General features: G+C 36.7%; 2 protein-coding genes and 1 pseudogene across 3 annotated transcripts in view; 1 reads left to right on the top strand and 2 right to left on the bottom strand.

The window, feature by feature from the left end:
• Window positions 1-2,997, bottom strand: part of cyth4b (cytohesin 4b) — a 26,847-nt gene extending 23,850 nt beyond the window's left edge. Inside the window, exon 1 of the mRNA XM_042429631.1 lies at window positions 2,892-2,997. The gene's annotated coding sequence lies outside the window, so the exon portion shown is untranslated. The remainder of the gene's footprint in view (window positions 1-2,891) is intronic.
• The window catches only part of rac2 (Rac family small GTPase 2), a 20,476-nt gene extending 6,947 nt beyond the window's left edge, over window positions 1-13,529 (top strand). The window contains exons 2-7 of one of the 2 annotated variants that reach the window (XM_042429643.1): window positions 4-75; window positions 1,823-1,940; window positions 3,760-3,822; window positions 9,548-9,707; window positions 11,079-11,212; window positions 12,897-13,529. In XM_042429643.1, coding sequence (XP_042285577.1) covers window positions 4-75; window positions 1,823-1,940; window positions 3,760-3,822; window positions 9,548-9,707; window positions 11,079-11,209 — 544 coding nt within the window. In that variant the 3' untranslated portion in view covers window positions 11,210-11,212; window positions 12,897-13,529. Of the gene's footprint in view, window positions 1-3; window positions 76-1,822; window positions 1,941-3,759; window positions 3,823-9,547; window positions 9,712-11,078; window positions 11,213-12,896 lie in introns of those variants that run through there. The other variant, XM_042429647.1, reaches the window with a different exon arrangement.
• A 4,360-nt stretch (window positions 13,530-17,889) lies between these two features.
• Window positions 17,890-19,157, bottom strand: LOC121883419 (annotated as a pseudogene).
• Window positions 19,158-20,195: the final 1,038 nt, after the last annotated feature.

Consider the following 20,195-nt stretch of genomic DNA (forward strand, 5'->3'; position numbering starts at 1 on the left):
TAGAGCTGTGGGGAAAACATGTCTTCTCATCAGCTACACAACCAATGCCTTCCCCGGGGAGTACATTCCTACTGTGTGAGTATGACGCACACAGACACACATGCTCTCTCGCTCTCTCTCTCTTTCTAAAGGTACATGAAAAACATAAATTGCATGGAAGAGGTAAAGAAACATGTTGCTGCATATATTGCATATTGCATTGATTGCAATATGCAACTGTGCACATGCATGGACACATGTTAGACACTCAGCTGCACACAGTAACGATGACAAACACACAGCAGTATGTCTGCAGATATCTGATGGTGTTAACACCAACACGTTTGGGCTGGCAGCAGCCTACAGGTTAGGAAAATCCTTCTTCCTAAAAGCTCACCTGATTAAAACCTTGCACGTAAATAGAAAAGAAGGAAATGATAAACACACTTCTTTCCCCTAACTCTTAATGTTACAGCACCCATGAGCAAGGCACTAATCTTATGTTAGATATTAACAATGAAAATAATAAACTTTAAGAAAGTTACAAGATGCTTTACACATGAATGATTAAAACATTTCAGGACTACAAGTGGTAACAATGGAATCAGGCAATAAAAGTGCAAAAATAAATACATAAAAAATATAGTTTTTAATAAAATTAAAAATAATACTATATGATAAGACAAATGAGAATTAAATAGACAAATAAAACACTCTGCACTCTGGCCTGTGGGGAGCCAGAAATGTAACTAGTCATTAACCCAGAAAATGCTTTAAATGTAAACAGTAAAAGCTAAAAATCAACTCTAAAGGCCAGAACACGGATATGATAACATCTATGTGAATTTGTTAAAAGCCTCGAATAGCATGACAGTGAAGCAGGATGTTGCTTAAACAGAGTGTCTTCATCAACGTTACATAAGAGAAAACTGAAATCTTCTACAAGATGACAAAAGTTGGTACAATCCGCACCTCTGACTTTACAGACACTCAAGGTTTTAGATTTTGTATTTTTATATTTTGTAAATATTGTATTTAGGTTTTTATATATGAGATTTTTTTAAAAATGTATTTATATATTTTCCCTTGAAGAACAATTCAAGTATTTTGAATTGAACTGAATGAAATGCACTGTGTGCTCTTTAGCTGAAGTTATCTGTCAATTGTTGTCTTATGTGTAGAGGCAAAATGTACAAAATGTAGATCCAGAGAAAAGTTTAGGAAAGTAACACTAAAAGCTGCTAAATGAGGCCATCATGTTTCAGACAGACCACAGGGGGGCAGTGCTGCTTCAATCAATATATCAATATAATGATCTCTACTGTTCAGACTTATTTAACACCTATTTCCTCAAACACACATGTGTTTGACCAACAGAGGCCAAAAATTCTGTACATTTTTTGGCAAACAAACACAACAAAGAAATTAAAAGTGTCTGTACAGTGTAATTGTCTCATTAAATGGGCAAAAAATAGAGCTACTTACTATATTAAACATTATATTTGTCTGACTGCAAAGCACCATGTATCTGTTTTGAAAAATAGTATATAAATAAATGTATATAAGTAAATACATTTTATCATTATCATAATTTATAATTCTCTAATAAGCTTATTTTCCATGGCTTCTCTAAAAAAAGAGCCTCCCTTCAGATATATGTATATTAAACACTGTCTTCACATCACACGCCAGTAGATGACTCATGTTTCACAACCCTACCTTGGTGTGACGGCATTTCTATGGCATTTACAAATCAAATGATTGATTGCTTAAATAATCAGTTAAATTAAAGACTGACTCAGTGACTGACTGATTGATCGCTGACCTTCTGCGCTCCTCGCAGATTTGACAACTACTCAGCTAATGTGATGGTGGACAGCAAGCCAGTCAACCTGGGCCTCTGGGATACAGCTGGACAGGAAGACTACGACAGGCTCCGCCCACTGTCGTACCCACAGACGGTATACAATCACACACACACTCACACAGTTCATTAAAAAAGATAAAAATCCACTTTATCTCCTGCTGTGAAACCCGGGAGAGTTGAGATTGCAACTGCTAGATCCATATACATCACTGCTGTCTGAATGAGCTACATCCCATTAAATTAAAAAACAGGAAAATAAAAGAGAAAGACATGGACTGGTTATTAAGGAAGCTGTCAAATGTGTGAAGACTACCAGACTTTGTTACACTTTCCTTCACTTTTACAAACAATCTGGAACCAGCAACACCTGACAAACATCAGACAGGGAAAATTATCATAATGTCTAGATGAAAGCTTCATATTACACTTTTGTTGTTAAGCACAAATATCAGTCAGACAAAAGAGCAAAACATCTCCAGTCTACTATTCAGTTATTTGCATATAATTATTGTATTATTCAATATTGTCAGGAGAAGTTTCTCTGTTTCTCTCTTAATCTCGAAAACAGAATTAAAGCAAAAAGCTAATGTAGTAAAACAAATGAATGTAATACAACATAATGTTTGGTTGGTTCAAAACACACGTGGAATGTGTTTAAGCTATTATGTAATTGAGAAATACAAACAGATAAATACAGGGCTTAACATGTTGATGCCTTGTGAAATGAATAATTACTACCTGCCTCAATAATATAGGCTTAATGCACTGCCTCCAGCAGCTATAATACATAGTTTTATATAAAAAATGAACCAAATTGCTATGCGTGATGTGAAAGGGATTGCTCGAGGTGACAAACCTGGTTTTCAGCCACAGCAGGCAGCTGTTTTCAGCTGTAAAAAACTGTAAACTACCTGCTCAGCACCAAACTGCATTCAGATAAAGTTAGCAACTAGCTAGTGGAGCATTTAGTGGCTAAAGAGACACATATTTCCCTCAGGAGTTGAGACCAAAACAGAGCTAAAAGCAGAGTGACTTTTTGACTTAAATTTGCCAGGTGGACCTCAACATGACTTCATATGAATGCTAACATTGTTCCATGTCAGCTGGATGTGTAAACACTGTAAGCAACTGTTTGCTAACGTTTCATCTATAGTTTTGCTAGTTCCTGCTGCCCCCAAGTGGCCAAAAAAAGCTAATGCATTATGCTGTTCCTATGCTGAACTTTCACAGTATCCTCTCATAGTTAGTCTCTACACCAAACTTCTGAAGCACAAATCTATTTTTCATTCATATACCTTATCAGTCCTTAATAAATATGTGATTAATCTTTCATTAAGTTTTCAGAGAGCAGAGAGAGTCAATTCTTTAGGTATTACGCTGTTTGTTTATGAAGAAAACAACCACAATCGCACTGTATTAAGGCTATGTGAGATATAAGAATGCAACATTTTTGAATAGTGATTTACAGGTAAAATTTAACCTGGATCACCCTCTATGTACAAAAATGTGCATCAGCTACACTAAAATAAAAAACAAGCAACAAACATTTCCATTTTTGTTTATTCTGGATAACTTCAGGCTAAAATAATGGTGTTTGGGTTGTGTTTTTTACTGCTCTCAAATGTAACAATGGGTCAAATTTGACCTCAACAGTATGTAAGGGTTAAGAAAACCATGTTTCTCCACAATAGGCAAAGGTTATAATGCCTTTAGTGATAAAATAAGTCAAGAAGTTAGGTGTATGCATGATCATCCCATTGCAAGTATAATATAACATGCATACTGTATATTAAAATACATACACTTGTAAAACATGGCTTTGTGTGGTCTAATGTGCCATCTAATCTCTCTACTCCTGTATTTCTGGTAGTCTTAACTTTCTCACACATCTTTTCTCCCCTTTGTCCATCCAGGATGTTTTTCTGATCTGTTTCTCCCTGGTGAGTCCGGCATCGTACGAGAACGTCAGAGCTAAGGTGAGTCTCATAAATGGTATCTTATTATCTGGACCTTTATATCCTTTAGGTTACCTGAATAAATAGCCTTCCACTTATATATATTTTCTCATATTAAATCAAGTAGACATAACACTAAAACGTATCTTATCTTATCAATAGAAACAAATCAAATGATTTAATTGCTGCCTCCTCTGCTACACTTGGCTGAATCAAACAGATGAGGGGAAGGTTTGCATCTGTATGTAAGAAAAAAAAGAGAGGAGAAAGAGCAAGAAATAGTCAGAGACAGGAGAATTGTTCCTGTGTAAAATGGACCACATGCTTGAGATCGATTATGTGTCTTCTGTGATCTTCCTCATCACTGTCTATCTTTAGTCTGAGTGGTGAAGAACGAGGGGGAGGAAACAATGTGTCACCATCACCACACTGTGATTCACTTTAGATTGAGCAAACTGTCCATTTAGAGATGTACAATTTCATATATTCTATTTTAGTTCTTGTGGGCTATATGTATATATTATAGATACTTTTAATGCAAACTGAAACTTTTGATGGATTTCTAATGGCACATAAAAGTCTTCACCAACGATTTTTGATAGAGTTCCCTGTTAGAAAAGATGATTTCAATTATCTTTTAGAGCCCAGAATCTAATTGTCTGTGTCTCAATTGAAATGTCAAATGATCACTTTTTACATTTCCCCCATGTCACTGTCCACAGAGCCTCATCAATTTGAAGAGAGCTGTGATAGATCATTCAAAGTGAGAAATGAAAAGTTGACAGTCTTGTTACTGTTGCACAACAGTGCTGTTGAGAGCTATGACTGTTTTAAAAAGGCTTTTCCATTTGGTGCATTTGACTGCTGCTGCTTCAACTGCTGAATCTGGTTTACTTTACACAAACTCCCAAGACAATTTAACAATCCACTTCCAAATAATAACTTATAGTTGAGTTGCTGTATTCAAATGCATAATTTGATTAGACTTGGAGAATTTGAAGTCACATACAAAATCGCAGTTGTCAGTTCTAAGGAAAGGTTTGCCTTTTATATCTTGTGGTGGATAAGAATGTTATGTTTGCTGGTTTATTGAAATATGATTGATACTTAATAACTACAGGTGCAGCCTAACCACACTTATCCTTACACAGTAGTTCCCAACCGGGGGGTCGGGACCTCCACAAAGATAAATCTTTCAATAAACCGTTTTTCTGCTACACCAAATTTATTTTAAAGTTTGAGCTTAAAAGTTTGGACTTATTATTATTTGGAGTTTTCTGTAGTCTAATTTAACCTGGTCATGCCTCCAAAAATGATCTGAGTAAAACTAAGAAAACTGCTCACAGCACATTGACAACCAGTGGCAATGAGTTGCAAGCAGACTTTGCTTTATTTTAAAGGGCTCACAAGCCAAAAAGGTAGGGACCATTGCCCTAACCCAAGGACCAAAGTATGGTCTAAATCCATGGATGCACAATAAGTAGAGAACTAATATAGTACATTATGTCTCTGCAATCAGTAGGGCTCTGCACAGACTTGTAATACATTCCAAAGTGGAGACAAATACCAAAATGCAAATATCCAGTAAGTAAGTGCAGCATATGAAATGCATTTTAATTCCATGATTTATTTTGATTTTCCTACTATCCATTACTTTTATTCAGGGTCTTGGGGGTTAAATCATTCCGTCTTTCAATCAAAAGAATGCCAGATTGTATGAAGACTATTGAGAGATAAAACTGAAGTGCTCTCTATGTTATATTAGTTTCATTTTTTCTCCATCTCCTGTGCTAAAATGACGCAAGGAGGAGTACCGAAACATAAGCAGAACCTCTGAAAGAGCTTTTAGAGTGTGACCTCTCTCAAAAGCACTCACTGCTCTTCAACCTTAAAAATATCCAGTACCTGTAAGAACGCCCATATAACAAATGAAGTAACCTCAAGAATATTGATTAGATTAATTTTAGTATGATTGACCTCTGCTTTGTTCTTGTTTGAATGCCATGTAAGTCATCATAGTTATAAGGGAATGGAGCAGTACAATAAACGTGGTGATTAGTTGGTATGGAGGGAAATTAAAAAGGACAATCAGGTGATGACGAGGTGAAAATATAAATTCTATGAAGTGAAATTTCAATAGAAGAAAGTACAGTAAAAGTGATAATTTCATACCTAGAAAACAAAGCTGTATTTGGTTAAACATCACAAATAAAATACAAATAATAACCACACTAGCTGTCCTGTGAAAACCATCTCGGCAACATTCATGTGCTAAAAACGTGTCTTTTTGGTTTTTGGGCGATACATTTTTCAGATAATCCAACAGGAGTTTAAATGTTTTTTAGCATTAGAAGTAGGATAACTTTCTCAACCTGTAAAGAAAAACTCAAAATCACCAAATTTCACTGGACAGTGATTTTCCACTAATGTCTTGTGGGTGACACGAAAGGTTTGACACTATTCCAGTGATCTACAGGTGGCTATAATGCAACAAGGAATGCAGCAATGCACCAACAAAGGCAGAGAAGAAGACAACTGTAAGCTAAGACTGTTAGCTAGTAAACTTACAGTCTGCAAACAAAGCAGGATTTAAAAATATTAAAAGATCTGCTTTGCAAATGTTTTATGAGGAAGGAAATGCATTCAACACATTTGTTAGAGCTCATTGCATTTTGGTGAGTAACACTGAATTTAAAAAAAAAACAAACTTTATTTATAACAAAACTCCACATCACCCCTTTAACTCTCAGTGTAAAGACGGGCACCTACAAGCATGTTTTGTGACGTCACAACTAGTTTGGAGCCATTCGTAGCCAAGTATGCAGCTTACACAAGTGCGATGTGGAAACTTGCACAGAGAATGGACCTTTCAGGAAAGGAGGCGATATCTTGTTTCCAGCAGTTAAACTTTTGAAATGAACAATATTAGAAGAGTAGACTAGACCTGCTTTATGTGAAAAGTGTCCTGAGATAACTTTTGTTATGATTTGGCGCTATACAAATAAAACTAAAAATTGAATTGAATTGAATTTTCATATTCATAGATTCTGTATTTTTCAATGAGAGAGAAGGAGGAGACGTATTTTTTAAGAATTTTCGATTAGCTAACTGAACATTTTTTTAGGAAATACCATGTCAGACACAAACTATTATTCAAAGCAGAGTATATTTTTAGAGAATTCTTAAAACTTGTCTGGATGGTAATTGTAATTTTTTGCCATAGCAAACTTCTTCATGATTCTAGACCTCTGTTTTAAGACTCTTTACACAGCTGGCACCCAAGAAACCTGTTTCTCTCACTCCACCCATCATCAGTCTCAGAAAGCTCAATTTTTGTGTCTACAGGTTAACAACCATTGACAAGGCACTAGAGCAGCTAAATGTCAAGCAAATCAAACCATAATGACAGAGTGGAGTATTGATTTACCAGCATCCTGTTCACACAGTCTCCGTCCATCACCGATCACATAGTGTTCACTCTGTGCACCATTACAAGACTCACAATCAACGCTGAAAGATTAGTGTGGGGTTAACAATTGTTTCATGCAATTAAAAGGAAATGAGATCTTTGGTTTTGTGATTGTGACACTGTTGGATGACATAAAAAACACGATAAACACTAAAGACGTCAAAGAATTACACAAAGGACTCTGCCTGGCTTTTATCATTGGCTACAACACCGGCCTACCATGTGATCAGCACTGACTACTAACAGTGGATTATTGCACATGGGTTTAATGTGATTATCTAGTCCAAGTCATATCTGAAGTCATTCAAGATTATTTGAAGTCAGGTTTAGCTCAAGTCTCACGTCAAAGTCAAATCTGAAGTGTTTCAGAGAAGGTCTCATGTCAAGTCTCAAGTCAATCCAGAAAATCCAATTTAAAGTAATGAAAATAAATTCAAGTCTTAAGTAAATTAAGACAACTCCAAGGCAAATCTGACGTCTTTCTGTGCAACTCTCAAGTCACTGAAGACATGTCCGAGTCATGTCTCAAGTCAATGAAGATCAAGTCTGAGTCAAATTTCAAATACTTTGCAGCAAGTCTAAGTTGAATCTTGTCTTTTAGAGTCTATTCAAGTTTAAAGTCAGTTAAGACAAGTCCAAGTCAAGTCTTAAGTCTTTTGAAACAAATCCAACTCTTTCGAGACAAGTCCAAGTTAAGTCTCAAGTCATTTGGGACAAGGTGAAGTCAAGTCTTAGGTAAACTGAGACAACTCCAAGTCAAATCTTTCTGAGCAACTCTTAAGTTATAGAAAGTAAGTCCAAGTCATGTCTCAAGTCATTTGAGACAAGCATCAAGTTTCAAGTCAACTGACAAGTCCAAGTGTAAATCTCAAGTCCAAACTAAATCTTCAATCTTTCAATGCAAGTATTAGTTCAAGTCTAAGTCAAATCTCTAAGTCTTTGTAAGCAATTGGAAGTCAAAATGTAGGTCTTTAAAAACCCTGACAGCTGGTCATTAAAATGACAAAACATCTGTGTCAACAGTGTTATTACATAGTGAAGACGGAGTACTTTAAATGCAAAGGCTAATACTGTAATTAATTATTCAAATTGTGGTGCTATTCAAGGCTTGCCTGAGACTGTATGTCATTTTTTATTGTTCTGAGAAGATCAAAACTTGATCTTATTGGTCTCAGGTCAAATGAAATCTTCAGGAAGTCATGACTCAAGTCCTCATTTTTGTGAAAATGACTTAACTCTCAGGTCTACAGCTCTGTAGTGAAGCTGCTGAAAAGAACATACCAAATTCAGGAAATATTCAGTTGATAGGTCGAGTTTAGAAACTTCCACCAGAGAACCTCCCTCTTGGCTGTGACCGAGATAGCATGTCAAAATGAAATTAATTTTAATAAAACTTCAGAGGCACAGATAAAGTTTGGAGAGGGAGAGGGAGACTAAAGGAATCCATTCATTTGTATTACACAGTGGCTTTTTTTAGCCATACATGGTAAGAGATTCAAAAAAGAATTCACCCAAAGAAGCGGTAGCATGATTCATCAGGTAACACCCATAATCCCAAAATGTCAAATGGCAGGCTTTTAATCAGAACTCTTCACTAAGCAGGTTGGATTTGCCAGTCAAAAACAAGAACTATCACTGGCCTGCAGGCTTTCTAACAGAATGTACTTAATTCTTATAGCAGATAGCATCTCTCATTTCCTCGCTAAGGAAAATGGATAGAAAGAGCATAAAAGAGGCAAAGAGTGAAATGAGTTTGAGCGATAGAGCAAGAGGGGGATGTTTGAAGAGGTTCAAGAAGATATGAGGTGAGAAGGCACGAGCAAATGAGAGATCAGAGGGAGAGGAGAGCGTACGTGCCTGAGTGTGAGAGAGAGAGAGTTTTAAGAGAAATTGTAAAAGAAGAAGGAGCCAGAGAGTGGAGGACAGCTCTGAAAATGAAAACTTCAATCAGGTTATGAAACTGTCTTCAAGTTGGGGATGAAACCTGGATTGCTTGAGCAAATACAGAGCCTACACCTAACCGTATATCCTTCTCATTTCCCATACTGTACCTATAGTATGTAATTTGCATTCTAAGACTTCTATCATGAAATTTAAACAAACCAGACTGCCTGGTTCCTCTGCTCCTCTCACCGTTTCTTACCTTCTAGCTTCAAACTTTCTCCTCTCACCTCCTTTCACCCCCTGTCGTTTTCTTCATCTCTCTCACACGCGTTCATTTTCCTGTCTTTGTGTCTCTCTGCTCATTTTGTTTGTCTTTACTGTGTCCTCTGTCAGTGGTACCCAGAGGTTCGCCACCACTGCCCCTCAACCCCAATCATCTTGGTGGGCACCAAGCTGGATCTGAGGGACGAGAAGGATACCATCGAGAAGCTGAAGGAGAAGAAACTGGCACCAATCACCTATCCTCAAGGCCTAGCACTGGCCAAGGAAATAGGTCAGTTGCACTCATGGGGTCCTCTCAGATGTTGTATGGAAGTTTGAGGGCTTAAAACACAGCTGGTTTGTGTTTTACTGCATTTACTGTGTTAGTATATTGAGTTCACTGAGAGAAACAATCATTGTTTCTGACAGATGAAGGTAGTTTATGGTTTGTTATTCAGTCGAGAAACATTCCTGATAAATTTTTCATGACATCAACTTTGAGAGAAAAGAAAGCATTAACCCTTGCGACCAACTTCCAAAGGATGAATTTGAACGTGTAGTTGTTAATTTGTCCCCGGTTTGTAATTAGTTTTCAGACTTTAATACTGCACTAATCAATACTTTTATATCAACTCTGCGGTTCCATTCAGCTCCATGGAGCATTTTTATCATCTTTCATGTTCATTGTTTTGGTTTTTACTGTTTTGGTTAACTCCAAAATAATAAAAACTTAACTCTCATTAACCTTGTTTCCAGCTTTAGCTATTTCCAGAAAAACAGTCCTTCAAAAAGCTCTATTAAATACACTGAGTGCTACCAGCCCAAGACCAAAACAAAGTTTGCAATAGCTGGTGAACAAAGTGAAGATATAGCAGCTAAAGAGCCAGATATTTTTCTCAGGTGTTGGTGGAGCTAAAAGAAGATAGAATATTGGGGATTATGTTGGTCAGGTGGACAGAAAGACGACTTAAATTAATGCTAATGTTGCATTGTGTCTTCTGGATGTGCAAATAGGCAATGTTTGCTATCTTTATAAGGTGTTTATATGTCAGTCTTTTGTTTACAGCTTGTTCTACTGCCCAAAAAATCAATAAATATCACTTTAAGATCATCAAAAAACAGTTACAATCCATGATTTCTTCCACTGTAATCAGATGGAATGAATAATGTAATAATAATGCAGCCAGAAAACCTATGCCAAGACTATGTTTAAGATGTAGCATGAAAGATTTCATGTAGATGAAGTCCATCAAATTAAGATTTTGTGATGCAGAAGTTTGAGGATTTTGCATTACATTTCTTTTGTTTTTTTTTCTTCAAACTTCAACTTGCTAACTAACTAACCAGCCTCTTATGTTGGAGCAGCTGATAATTACTGTTGTATATTAACACTTGGATACACTTGGTTAATATATGAAAGTTTTTAGACCTCCTTGTTTCTTCAGGTTCTATATCCTGCCGATACATGTCCTGTCAAAAGTTGTATAAAAGTAATTTATATGTAATTTATAAGTAATAAAATGAAATACCATTGCAGTATTGGGAGATTTTTTACTCCGACCTCCTTTCCATACTGTACTTATAGTTTCTATGATTCTACAGTATGTGTATTTGTATTGGTGTTTGTTGACCATTGTGTGTGTGTGTGTGTCTGTATGTATAGACTCAGTGAAGTACCTGGAATGCTCAGCTTTGACTCAGCGTGGCCTGAAAACTGTGTTTGACGAGGCCATCCGGGCCGTGCTCTGCCCTCAGCCCACCAAGGTCAAGAAGAAGGGCTGCTCACTGCTGTAAATAGTAAGTCTGAGGTTAACACAGAGGAAGAGGAGGAAGAGAATCAAAGAAAGGGAGAGAATAAAGGAACAACTGAAAAATGAAATGAATAAGGGAGAGAGGGAAGGAGAGGTCACGGTGATGCTGTTATTCATTTGGTTTTCCCAGATCATAAATCTGAACACATCCCACACAACTTTGGGGGAATATTTATCACATACTATGCAGCAAGAATTGGCTGATCACTGATGGCAACAGCTTCTTCTTTTAGTACATAAAATATGCTAAAAATGGAAACTGGAGGGTACATTTTTTATGGAATAATTTAATCACTTAAATGCTACAAAAATAAAGCTGCCATCACTACTGCGTTTCGCTCCTCTCGACCCAATTGTGATGAAAATTTTCCCAGCAAGGTCTGGATGGACTTAAAATATTCAACTATCTGAGTTTTATGCTGAAAATGCTGAAAATTTTGGTCTTAATCCCTCACTTTGTCTTTCAACAGCCTCACCATGAGACATCCACAGTGAGGAGAAAGTTTTTTTTTCTCAGCTTAATACATACTAACAAGTAATATCCAATTTTCGTCAGTAGTGAAAAAAAAATACTAAAAATGATTTAGAAAAGAAGTTCATTCTCAAAAAGCAGGATAAGAAAAACTCGATTCACGAAAAAATTAAATTTTAATTCTTTGTAACAAAATAACTCCTGTAAAACACATTATCAATTAATCACTTGATTATTTTTTCCATTAATTGATTAGTTTTTTGGTCTATGAAATGTCAGAAAATGGGGGAAAATGTCGATAACTGTTTACCAAAGCCCAAGATGACGTCCTCAAATGTCTTGTTTTATCCACAACCGAAAGATATTTAGTTTATTATCATAGAGGACTCAAAAAACCAGAAAATATTCACAACTTTCTTTTTTAAAAAATGAATCAAAATAGTTGGCTAATAATAGATTAATTGTTGCAGCTCTAATATTACTGAAGCTAACACTACATGTTCTCTTAAAATTCATCTTAAAATGTGTCACAATAGAAAAGTTCCCCTACAGTGGGAGAAAGAGATTAAAAGTGAGCCGGAGAACAAGAAAGGTCAAAAACAGTAGCAGAGAAAACAGTCACATAATGACACTGACAGAGAGAACAAGAAGCAGATGGAGCCGGCTCTATTATATTACACTGAGGATAAAGGCGGGTTCCTGTAAAATGATTTCATTAACGTCACATATGATATGTGAAATAAAAGTTCCTATCACAGCATTTGGTAATTAGTTCCAAGGCTTCAGGGCAGATTTCCAATCTGCCAGTAGGAGGACAGACACGTAATGTAGTGAGCTAGAAAGTACGGCAATAATTTGACAGACGATGATCTGAGCCTTTTCTCCGCAGGAGATACATAAGCAACTGAAAAACACAGAGTCCATAGAAAAAAATACAGCTAATTTTCTTTTCAGAAATCACCATAATAATTGCAGAACTGAATGCATCCCGCTGGCATTTCAATATGCCAAAGTAAAGAGGAAGAAGAGGAAAGAGGAGGAAGATTTTATTTTACAAAGCTGCATGTAGAATAATGGGCCCATTCCTTGCAGAGAAACAGAATTGTTTTTGTTCTTAAGTTGACATAGAAATGAATTCTCTTTGGCATCCTGCATGTATTGTCATTTCAACATGTGTGTGGTGTTTTTAATGTTTTAGATTCCCACCGGACCAGAGAGAAGAGAGAGACCAAAAAAGACAGACAGACTGCTGACCCCACAGCTCAAAGAAGATTTTAAAATTCTGTAATGTTTTTATATGAAAACTGCAACTGGATTAACCATAAAAAAGTTGTTTTCCAGTTATAAAAAAACTGTAGCAAACCTTTGTGCATAACAGCCTCTGAGACAGATTTTTGTGTATTTAACTGATGCTGCACCAAGCAAGATGTTTCTGTAAAAATTAGTATATAAGTAAATGCGGAGGTATGAGACTTCCCAACTTAACACACTGTACTATAGATTCATCCTGTTTGCTCAGATTTAAGACCAGGAGCAGCATGCTGGCATTATGCAATGGACCAAAAACTCAACAATGTTTAACACTGTATGGAAATGATGTTATTGATGACATCATAGACTAGCCATACGATTCATATTGATATGTCATAATGTCATATTACTTGTTTTACAACTGAGAGTGATGAACAATGATTATACATACATACATACATATACGATTATGTGGAGTATAGTATTGTATAAGAAGACAACCTTGTCATTTTTGAATGACGGGCAAGCAAATATATTGTTTCATGTGATATTAAAATAAAAGACATGTGATCACGTAAAATATCTGCAGAGAAAAAGTTTTTTTTGTTTTTGTTTTTTCAGAGCTGAGGAGACAGTTTCCGCTTTGGTTGCTCTGAGGATTAAACCTGTGGTTATTCCTTTGTCTCTAACAGCTTCCTACAAACAATACAGCATCATCTACATGATCCCCGAAGTGAAATGAATGAGCAGAGTATGTAGGTCCGTCCACGGTGACATTGATCTATCTGGTTGCATTTCTACCATCTGTTACATGCATCGTTTATCTCACTTTGCTTTCCTAGACGGTCATACAACAAGACAATGATATCAATCTGACTTATTAGTTTGTGCTGATTAACAGTGGTTAACTGATTAATGGTGTTAATAGGAGAGAGGTTCTGGTCATCTCCTCACAGGTGGGAGAGATCGCTCATTATTTGTTGAAGTGTGTGTGTGTGTTGGTAAGAGAACAAATTATCTTGCATAATTTCAAAATTAAACACATGGCACAAGGACTATACTATACCAGGGTTAAGAACACAATACAATGCTAAATGGTTATTGCACTTTATTAGCTAATTCTCCCTATCATGTGTAAACACCAAAAGGTTAATCTTCCCTTATAAGTCCTATGTCTTTAGTTTATGAGGCACCAATAGGCAAGGCATATATTCAAATTCTGACTGATAAACTAAGAAATGATATAGTTTTCATTTTAAAAGTCACAGAACCCCTTTTCTTTATATGGCTGCAGTTAATTTTCACCTGATAGGACATGGCTGGCAATTTTCTATATTTTTCTTGTTGTCGACAAATCTCATGTGCAGAGTCAAACCAACAATGAATTGCTCCTATCTTACAAGTATTGTGTGTATCCAAAGCCTGATATGTCTCATTCCTCTGTGCAGTACACCGCCGTTGTTGTCAAAAGCTATTAAAAGCACATCAGTGGGAGCAACTGGTAGCCAATGGTTACTGCGCACATGTAACCGCAATGTCCCTGGTTCCTTTATTGCATGTCATACTCATCTCTCTCTCCTTATTTCCTGCTTGTTACTTCAGTATTGACTGTCCATTAAAGGCAAAAATACCCCCAAAAATAACGGCATGTTCCTTCGCCAACAAAGAGTAGGGTCACATTAGTTTGATTAGAAAAGACTTTGAAGATTAATAACAGCAATCAGGTTTTCAGTCTCCAGAGAATAGTTCCGTGTAAGGCAGATGCCATGGCACATTGTGTGGGAACAGGGTTCTGTTTACATTGCTTTATTAGCTTATTGTGCTACATGAAAACCTTTTGACTTTGTACTACATTGTAAAGGATTTGGCTACACACACGATACTTGTATGTAGGATCAGTTCATTTCTGGTTTGGCTCTGCACATGAGATTTGTTGACAGTAAGAAAAATATAGAAAATCACCAGCCATATCCTTTAAGATTTGCACAAAACCACTGCTTTACCCAGTGGTTTCCAACCTTTGTTATCTGATGGGTGCCCACAAACCCTATCAGTTGAGCTTACACCAGCGGTCATGCTCCAAATGTATTCTTTTGAATGGATGTTAAACTGGATGTTAAATAACAATGTTAATTATGTAAAAGGGGAAATTATCAAAATACTTTTTTTTAATACAAGATGCAATGATGTGCAATTGTTGATTTTACTTGGAGTGGCAGAAACTGGACGTTTCAACCATTTAGCATTTAGCAGCAACTGCTATAAAACTGCCAGTAGGGGGTGTTACTGGCAAACTGAACACCAAACCAAAACCAACTGCATCTGTCACAGGCAACACACCATCAGTTTATGGACAAAGCTACATGCCATACAGTAGGTGTGAATGGATTAGCTTTTTTTTTCATCTGAGAAGCATGCCCCTCTGAAATCAATTTCTCCACCCTTCCACCCTAAATCCTCTAAAGGTTTAGTGATTTGTCAAACATAAGCCAGTAAAATGGCTTCAGGTATTCAGCCTTTTCAAACCGTATTATCTTTGACTTGATGATTATAGAGAATTTGGTGTTGACAGCTCAGATTAGGATCAATGAGGGCACTCTTAACTTCACAAGGTGTTAATGAGTTCAACCATGGCAGACCTCCCTTAAAATGTGCAGTCAGGCTGACTCACTACAATAAAAAAAAAGTCAGATGAAAAGAAAAGATGTTTTGTGGCTGCCTGGCACTGATGTACTTTAGGTTTCATCAACAAAGCAGCTCCTAAACCTTTTCTGTCATCCCCCCATTTTGAAGCCAAGAACCCAACATTGATTGCCTTTTTATCAACCAGTAACAAAACTGGGAAACTAGCAACAAAGGAGCCAAGTTTAATTCTATAAAACTAACAATATCATTAAGATAAACAACAAATTCTTCTATAATTTCTGTTGTGCAAATGAGAAAAATTGAACCTTTCCCAAACTGCTTGACTTTAGATATAATAAACACAAAGCTCTCCTGCTGTATTGACAGTGAATTTTAAGAGCAAGAGTCTTCATCACATTTTCAATTTGACGGACATGTTTGCTTGGTGAGCTTTCAGTAATATTTCTTTGCTTTCATATAAAAAGTCTGTCTGTCTTTTACTTTACATGTCTGAATAAATCTTGCTAACCTGTATCTTAGCCTTGCTAGCATCAGAGCACTCTTGTTTCTTTATCTTTTTCAAATTCATAGACCTTTGTCATGGCCGAAATTTGGACTCTCCATTGTAAAAAAGCACTGGTGGAACTAATGACATGAATGATGGCTTCGTTCCAGTAGTTATTACAAGGTAATGCAGTGATTGATAATATTTGTTGCACTTGTGATAGTACACCCTTCTGTGCAAAGCCCCCATGGGAATCACCCTAATAAGTGATTGATTCACTTTAGTAATTTAGGTAACATATTCTTTTAGTTTTCTTCAATGTTCAACAGAGGGCGTTGTGCACACACAAAGGAATCTACTGTGGTCATTAGAAAGGAAATAACAGAAAGAGGAGAAAGCAAGAGGGTGGAGAGAAATATCCCATTCGTTTCTTTACATTTGAAATCGAAGTTAACTGGTACTAAATTTATTTTCTATTTACTGCAGTTCATCCAGAGATTCAGGTGGAATCTGGTGTGTAATAATGAATTCTCTGATGTGTCTTTTTTTATTTTTTTGGATGTTGCTATTTTAACACTAATCTTAACTTAATGTGTATTTATTTGTACAAGTTATTATTTTTCTGGTTTTTTTGCTAGTTAGCAACACCAGTTTCAGGAACACTACCACCACTCTCTGGACTGGAGGTCGACCCTGATTTGCATGTAGCCCAGGTAAACCAAGACTTGAAGATTTGTGATCTGGCCAACAGAGAATCATATATTTGGCTAAGACTAAACATAAGTGCGAGTGTAAATGGGGCCAGAGACTTGCCTGAAGAAGTTTTACTTTTACAGTAAATTAAATGAAACACCCATCGTTATGTTTGCTGTCCTTAAATCATGTTAAGCACCCTTTACAACATAACAAAACAAACATGTTCAAACATCACCATAATGCTGATTGAAACAGCATTGCTCAATTTGTTACAGCGTCTGTCAAAATGAACAACTGATGAGCAAGAAAAATCACAACTCACATTTTAAGTCAACCTTGACAGTCAGGTAGAGCTACAGGTTGAATGTCAGTGGAGTTTGGTAGCTGCAATAGCTTTGTTGTTGTCGTCTTTGTCTGCAAAGATTGTAGGTTGTGCTGTGATTTGTATTTCTTGTGCTTGACCCTTTGGATGCACACTTAAATATGCAAATATAGTCCTACATGGAGGTGGAGTTTAAAGAGTAACATTACACAATTAAACACAATCAGTTTTAATGCTGCTACTCTGTTCCACATTTATTTCTTCCTCTCAAGCATACCAAAAACACATATAATAGTCCGTATACTCTATAATAGTCTAAATATGTTACAGTGTTTTTGAGTAATAGTGTCATTTTTCACCCTTCTTGGCTTCAAACAGTGAGCTGCAGTCAGAATCCACTGGTCACTGATCAGAGACGTTCACAAATATACTTTTTCTTTATGTATCCACCAAAAAAAACAAATCAGGTGAAAACAATAGTAGGCCGAAGAGAAAGAAAACGACAGGGACAACGGTAAAATGGCTGGTATTGGACTATAAATGTACCTTACTTTTATTGTATATTGGGATGTTCATGAATCTGAACAGGTGGGTCTTGCTGCGATATAAATATAAAACATATTATATATATTACACTATACTAAAAAAGTGCATATACACCCAAATTCCAAAAAGCTATTTGGACTATTGTTTACAAATGTAAAACAAGGTGGTGAACAGGTAAGCAGGTAAAAAAGTTACCGCCTGTGTGAGGGTGAGAAAGACAATAATCAAGGCAGTGATAAAACCGCCTCATTGTCGACTGACGGCACACAGCTCATGAGGCGAAGGACTGAGGATGGAGGTCACAGCTGGAGTCAGATCCAGGTCATGCTCTGTCACTGCAGGTGGAGGAGTGAAACGAAAACGCTGGAGGAGGGTGGTGAAGAAGAGGAAGAGCTCCATCTTGGCCAGACTCTCTCCGAGACAAACTCTGCGACCTGCCTGCGACCTCAATTCTTTGAGAATAGAAACTCTGCAAAGTTGTTTTACCTGCAGAAAAGGGCATGAATGCATCTCTCCTTATCCAGGAAGTGGGAGGGGTTGAAAGTGTGTGGGCTCTCCCATTCACTCTCATCATGCAGGACTGAAGTAAGCAGAGGAAACACAGTGGTCCCCTGTATGCAAAAGAGAACAGGTCTATTAGACTCTGTAAAGTCTTAGAACCAACGCTCTGTTTTAAATGTTTTCAGAGGTGGATGAATATATCCACAAACTGATGTTGGTAAGTAGTGAAACAGCTAAGAGCAGCTGACCCTTTTGATAAAGTAACCCTGGAAGGTGATGTCTCTGTGTCTCATGAATGACGGCGTCAGTGTATGGCAGGTTTTTTCGGTCATCTACTCAGATCTGGTGGCTTCTAACCACCCTGCTCAACTCGTCCTGGACCTGGTCTGGAGACACTAGCTAATAATGTTCTTTGCCTGCATTTTTCTATTGACTCCAAAAACATGCATGTATTCCATGAGTATATGAGAAGCATACATATCCCTTTGTCCTTCTGTTTGTTAAGTATTTCAGGCCATTCACTGGTGAAAACATAAATGCACACCTATGAGGAAAGATTCACAAGCTTCATCTCTGTCCTTACCTTGTATTTGAGAATATTTGGCCATAAGCAGCAAACCCCATCTCAGTGTAGTTGCTGTGGTGTCAGTACCAGCAGCAAACAGATTGAGCACTGTAAATATGAAGTTCTTCTCATGGTAGTGAGTGTCTATAATGTGTGAGTCCTAAGAGAAAGAATGTCATACTGTATATTATTAAAATAGACCTATAAAGGTTTGTTGCACCTTTTCTTGGCTGGAAAAACACCAAAGTTGTTGTCATACTTCCTCTTTCTGCTTCTGAATCAGAAAACGGTCCAGCAGTCCCCTGCGTATGTGAGGGTTCAGTTTCTCTTTCAGATGCTTGATTAAATCTTTAACATCTCTGACATTCATCTCAACGTTTTTTAATATCAACTGCCGTTTTTTTATCCAACTGAGCAGCCGGGAAAACATGTTGTAAAGCTGTGACATAATAGTAAAAACAGTACAGATGATTTAAGAAGATTTAAATATAAACCAAACAAAAATCCAAACAGATACATTTCATGCATGCAAAATTTCATGCAAACATATAAAATGGAAATATACATTCTGGATATGATATGGTTATGAATTATCCTACTGTGGATCATATAATATTTACAAGGAACAGTACTTACCTGAATGTTATTCTTACACAGTGGTGAGAGCAAATAAACCACAAAATAAGCAGCAGCCTGCAGGTTAAACATATGACCATGTGACTGTCAACTTCCAATGAAGTCTCAGTCTACAGAGTGTGCAGGTGTTTTTATGTAAGAGGTGCATTGGATGTTAATGAGACTTTTAACTGTAAATAAGGCGTTTGAAATTAATCACAAAATATTTCTTCGACCTATGTGACCGCCTATCTCACCTATGCCCTGAACATTGAAGGTTTTTCTTACCATAATCATTCCTCCTGTTCATACTGGCCATTTAAAGCCTCCCTCTGTGCAAAAATATATTTAAAAGTTTATCTGAAGCTAATATGAGGCTTATGAAATAAAGTAGATATCTTTCAAAGTTAGTTTTTTTATTGCCAAAGTCCCTCTTTATTACTATACTTCCATGTTAAATATACTTTTTCTTCATGTATCCACCAAAAAACCCTGAAAACAATAGTATGTCAGGATTTTTACAGAAAGAAAATAGCAGGGACAACAGTAAAATGTCTGGTATTGGAATATGAATGTTGCTTACTTTTATTGTAATTTTGGATGTTTGTGAATCTGAACATGCAGATTTAGTTTATTTACAGTAAATTACATGATTTCTGCAAGTGTAACGGGGGACTATATTAGCCTCACAGTTTATAATGCCCCCATTAAGTTTCTTTTATATTGCTGATATAAGTTACAGCCTACAGTCTCTGCATTGTTTTGTGATGATGATGGTGGACTAACGTCAGTTGACTCCAACAAAGACACCCAGACAACTCCGATGTCGACTCAATGATGACTGTTTATTGCTTACAAGCACTTCGGGATC

Source organism: Thunnus maccoyii, chromosome 2, assembly GCF_910596095.1.
Source record: "Thunnus maccoyii chromosome 2, fThuMac1.1, whole genome shotgun sequence".
Classification (NCBI taxonomy): Eukaryota; Metazoa; Chordata; class Actinopteri; order Scombriformes; family Scombridae; genus Thunnus; species Thunnus maccoyii.